Below are 5,397 nucleotides of genomic sequence, written 5' to 3' on the forward strand. Positions count from 1 at the left end.
CAAGTCACTTATCAAAGACTCCAGTCCTGGAATAAAACGTAAAGCTCTCAGGAGCCTGAAATGACACGATTTGTCAGCTGCCTACAGCAAGGTGTCACCAGACGTGCTTCCAAGGTCAGGACACAGGGCCTGACCCTCCTGCGGCGAGATGGCCTGCCCTTCCTGCGTCTCTGAGCGCTGTAACACTGCACAGCACAGAGCCAGCCCCTGGACTCCAGAGCCCATTTCACCAAACACTGTTCAAACATCCTTCAAATCTGCCAGTGAAAAAAGTCATTCATTCAACTGAACTTTAAAAAGAAGTACTTGAGATACTTTTAAAGCTCTCCTTAAATGTAGAAAAGGTTATACACATTCAAAATCTGCACTGTTGACATTTCTCTCTGCGGTAAATACAGGATATAGGAGTTGCTTCTAACACTGTAATGCTCACATACACAGCAGACGGCCTCAGACACAGGAGAGGCATCTCCAGAGGCCTGGTCAGAGAAGTCTTACATGTCGTCTCCGCACCCACCAGGCTGTGACCGTGACCACAGCCGGCGCACCTGCCGCCCCGTCCTGTTTCCAAGGTCAGGCGCCCGGACGTGTTAGACCCTCACTCTTCTGCCAGTTCTTCCAAAGGGCATTCAAGTTCATTCAATAAATCTCTGCCAGCGGCTCCGGCTTTTGAAGCAAAAAGAACAGCTCCTGCTTTGAAGCCCAGGTTCTTGAGGCTCCGGGCGTAATCTGCATACACAGCACAGATGAGCTTCTGTGAGGCCAGTTAAGGAAGGTGAGTGCACAGAGGTGAGGGCCACTCTTCACGGGAGGGCCGGCTCTGTCAGGATCCTCAGGTCCTGGACGGGGGGACGTTCAGACTGCAGCCGCGGGGTGCACGGGAGTCCCTGTAGGGCCAGAGCTTGGCTCAACAGCAGAGCTGCAAAGGCCCTGAAGTGCAGCTGACATTCCACCCCAGATGTACTGCGGCAGAATCCTCCTTGTAACAAGATGCCATGACTGTTACACATACAAGAGGCCAGATCGTATTAAGGGCAGAGTCCAAGTCAGTGCCTCTGCGGTGGAAATGCTGACTCTCAGCAGGGGCAACACTGCAGAGAACCAGTCTGACGCCTTGCTCGGTAGTAACATCACTAACCTCCCACCCACCTGAGCAAAAACCTTCCAGAAAATCTACCAAAGATCCTCACAGATTATTCTACAACCTGCACTCAGCTACAGGCCAGAGAAGTGAGCGCGTGGACAGGGGCTTGGAGCACACCCTCGCCCACCTCAAGTCCCAGGGGCTGGTTTCTTTCAGACGAACCGCTGTTTCATCATGAGGCCCACGGATCCAGGCCTGCCTACAGCAGGTGCTCCAGGTATCCAGGGTTGTAATTTGGACAGCTCTGGCCCCTATATATTGACCAGCTAGAAGGTAAGTCGTAATTTGGACAGCTCTGGCCCCTATATATTGACCAGCTAGAAGGTAAGTCCAAGTTTCAATTTAATTGTCTGTAAAAAAAAAAAATTGGGAAGCAGGAGTGGCATCCACTTCCTAAGCCACATGCCTCCGGAGACTCTATGAAACGATGAGAGTTATGGAAAGGCATTAGGTCTTTGTTCACAGAGTCGCTATGAGTAGTGCTCGACTCTTGATGTAGTAAAAATGAGGCTACAAGGGAACAGTATATGGACCTCTTGTTTCAGTCTACAGCCTGGCAAGCCCTGAAGGGTTCAGTCACTACGAGTCGAAACCAAGCCCACGGTGGTGTGTGAGCACCGAGTACGAGGGATGGAAGCACATGGAACCAGGAGTTGTGCTCCCAAGTCCATTCTCTTCAAAGAGCAAACGTGACTCCTTCAGACTGGACGAGACGCCGTGTTCCTGCCCACGGGCCATTCTGCTGACGTGCCCATTGCTGATGTGCCCCATCCAGGGGGAGCTGCGTTCTGCTCATGTTCGAGTCCTCCCTGTGACACATCTTTCCAACAGGTTCTTTTCTAGAGGATGCCCTACGCTGTATGCCGTGAGGTGCCTGCTTTAAGCAGGACTCTGCTGAGCACAGCACTGTGCACCCCCCTAAATGACCGCCAGCTTTGTCTGACGGCCAAGCCAACGCGACAAAGGCGGGAGCCTGACTTTCCCCTTCCCTACCTTCCTGTAAAGGCCTGGGGCCCAGCAGCCCTCCTCCTGGATCGCCCCTTTCGTCCTTCCTGGCTCTGCTGAACTGGAACGGGGACCCTGCCCCACAGAGCCGGCTTCCTGCCTCCCACCCACGGCTCATCCTGTCCGGCACACACGCATTTACAAAGGATATCGGTCTCTTCAGTGACTTCCATGGTGCCGTACTTGAGACACGCTTCCACGAACAAGGCCGCTCGGTCAAAGTACCTCATGCTGCAAAGAGACAAGAGAAGGGTCCGGCACTGGGACTCAGGGCACATTTCCCTCGGGCACCTGAGCACATACGTCAGTTACGTGCGTTTTCTCAGCCATGGCTCATAGGGGGAGACACCTGTGCCTTTTCCTCTCCCAACCTCAAGACTTCCTTTTCCCCAAGATCTTTTTTATGATTTTTTCCCCCAGTTATAAAATAATCTAACCACGCAGAAATCTTCGGAGACATGGTAATGCATACTAACAATTAGTATTCAGTCACATTTTCCTCGGTCACCCTCCCTCATTTTTAAATACAAGAATGTCCCAGAATGAAGTGAGGCGCCTGGTCCTGAGAGGTGGACACCTCCACTGTACTGCTCTATCGGGCACCCTCCCTAGTGCTCAAGTTCCTTGAGTTGCTTTCCTGCAAGTTCAATTGACCTCATTCCCTGAAGACTTTAAAACTCTCTTCTAATAGGGACCTATTAGGCTGGATTAGATTAGAGGGCAAATACCACAGCTCTTGGACTAAACGAAGGAGCCCTGGTGGCACAGCCATTAACGCACGTGGCTACCACCCAAAAGGCTGGCAGTTGACTCCACTCTGCACCCATAAAAATTTATGACCATGGGCCCTGTGGGCACTTCCACTCCGTCCTCAGAGATTGCCGAGTTGCAATGGACTTGAAGGCCTTGGTCTGGGCTTGGTTTCAGAGCGGACTAAAAGCAGGATTAATGAAACAGATGGCCCCTCTCCCTTTTAGGCTTTAATAAAACCCTCCACTCTCTGAAGCGCCTGGCGGGACGTGACGCAGGGACTCCGAGCAGCCCACGGGGCACTGCGGTCTTTACCTGTGCAGCGTCTCGGCCACAGTGGAAAAGCAGCCCAGGGAAAGGAGGACCAGGAGGGCCCTGGACTTCTGGTTGACTTGTGGAGAGCACAGATGGTCCACCCAGCGCTTCAGGACATCTGCACACTCTTCAGAGTTTAAACGGACCTGGGAGAGACCCACGTTAACAAGAAAAACAGCCTGCACAACAGGAAGAAAACCCAAACCAATCAGGATCGGTCCCTCGGAAACAAAGCTCGGTCGTGCCTGTAGCTGCTGCTCCCAGGACCGGCCTGGCTGTGGCCCAGGCCTGGGGGACACAGTCACTGGCTCGTGCCACCACCCCGAGGGCAGCCACCTGCCTTCACTTCAGCAGCAGCAGTAATGCAGCCTCTGTGTTTCAGAATGTAACTCGCATTCAAAAATACACACACAAAAATATCCACAAAGTTACTGCAGGCCAAAACCCATCGAGTTCAATGGCCCACCGGTCCACCATGAAGACTGAACCTCCCACCCCCAAGGCCTGCAGCCCTGGCACATGACGAACCTTCGCAAGCCAGGCCGCCCGGTTCCACTCCCCGTACGTCTGCAGGTAGCGGCAGGCGTCGGCAGCCTTGTCGATCAGGCAGAGTAGCTGCACGCCCTCTGGAAAGAAGACCCTCAGGTGACCAGCAGGCCACGTCCCTGACAAGTCACTAGAGTCACCCCTCAAAAGAGCCCAGCCCTTGTACGTCACACCCCGGGGGCCATTCCTGACTCAAATATCACAATGGAGATGGAGTGCTATGATGTTACCACCCAAGTCATCCAGGTCAGAAGCACAAAGAAAGTGTAGAAAGCACCCTCACTCTGGTTTCATCCGGCCAGTCTGCCCCGGATGGCCTGGCTTACGCCCGTTGTTCTGGCATCGTTATTCACGGTGCCCCCTTTCCTCTTAGAGACGGGGTAACTAGACTGTATGGTCGACAGCTGAGAGTTACTCAGAATGTCCTTGAGAAGACGTAGAAAAACCCAGGTTCCTAACGACGGCTCCCGTCAGCCTCGTTCCTGGGGACGGTCTGACGGCCAGAGGCGTATCACCTGCCAGCTTGCCATTGGCGATCATGTTGGTGGCCACCAGCTTGATGGTGCTCTGCGAGGGGCCGGACGAGGTGACGGTGGTGACCAGGCAGGCTTTCAACGAGTCACAGTAGTAGTGGGGGTTGTCTGCACTCGTCTCCAGCAGCAGCTGCACAGCGCGGTCTGTCTGGAGGGAAGTTTCTCGGATTATGATCATTTTGAGCACAGTTTTTCTTCATATCACCTTCTTAATTCCTAACACGGTATACTACCTTTAGACCTTCAGGAAGATCTCAACCACTTCTTGAATGCTTTGTTTACATGTGCAAAAACGAACCCAACTCAGCTGCTAGGAGACAAACCTAGCCCTACAGTCTGGCTAAAATGGGCTCAAGTCGCTGTGTCTCTGGGCTCTGCACCGGTCAAGAGGCCCGAACCCAGGAGGGAAAGAGGCTTCGTGTGACACTGTGGAAGCCCAGAGCACAGGCTTCTGCAGGACCGCGAGCTCCTGCCTCCTTATGGGCGCTTTGCAACACTCACCCACTCAGACTGCCAAGAAGGACACAACCAGGAAGGGGAGCACGCCTGTGTATCTGTGAGTGTGTGTGTGTGTGAGTGTGTGCACACACGCGTGTGTCGCATGTATGTGTGTCACGTGCCCACCAGCCTCTCCATCACACGTACTTGTCCCAGGAGAAGGAGCTGGTCCGTACACTTCCGAGTGTGATCATAGGTCGACCGCTTTACTTCCTGTAGATTAACCCTTTCCAGCTGAAGTTTCTACAAAGGGAAACAGAAACAAAAGGCCGAGCCTGTTTAGAAAACTGTGAATTACCCAAATGTGATCTATTTAGCAAGGTCATCCTGTAACAGTTACTTTGACAGCTGACCCTGCAAGAGTCAGCACTAAAGAAAACCAACAACTGAAAAAGAATTTGAAAACACAGAAAGTTGAAAGTACTCTCACTTGTGAACACGTCTGCAGATGCTGGGATAAAGCAGAAACAGATAAAAAACAAAAACCAGGGGAAAAGCCCCAAGCTTTCCAAAGTTTTCTAAAAACCAAACCTAAGTTTCTGCTTGTGAGCTGATCCTGACTCAGCAATGACCCTACAGGACAGAGAGCTGTCCCACCCGCAGGAC

At 52.6% G+C, this 5,397-nt stretch overlaps 1 protein-coding gene across 1 annotated transcript in view; it reads right to left on the reverse strand.

Annotated features, from left to right (window-relative positions):
* Positions 1-598: 598 nt before the first annotated feature.
* Positions 599-5,397, reverse strand: part of WDR11 (WD repeat domain 11) — a 44,618-nt gene continuing 39,819 nt past the window's right edge. The window contains exons 24-29 of the mRNA XM_006880147.1: positions 4,939-5,034; positions 4,276-4,441; positions 3,743-3,840; positions 3,215-3,360; positions 2,301-2,380; positions 599-756 (exon numbers count right to left, since the gene is read on the reverse strand). Of these exons, the coding sequence (XP_006880209.1) occupies positions 599-756; positions 2,301-2,380; positions 3,215-3,360; positions 3,743-3,840; positions 4,276-4,441; positions 4,939-5,034 (744 nt within the window). The remainder of the gene's footprint in view (positions 757-2,300; positions 2,381-3,214; positions 3,361-3,742; positions 3,841-4,275; positions 4,442-4,938; positions 5,035-5,397) is intronic.

The sequence above is a fragment of the Elephantulus edwardii genome, unplaced genomic scaffold, assembly GCF_000299155.1.
Source record: "Elephantulus edwardii isolate Elephantulus edwardi_28Jun2011 unplaced genomic scaffold, EleEdw1.0 scaffold00006, whole genome shotgun sequence".
NCBI classification, from domain to species: domain Eukaryota; kingdom Metazoa; phylum Chordata; class Mammalia; order Macroscelidea; family Macroscelididae; genus Elephantulus; species Elephantulus edwardii.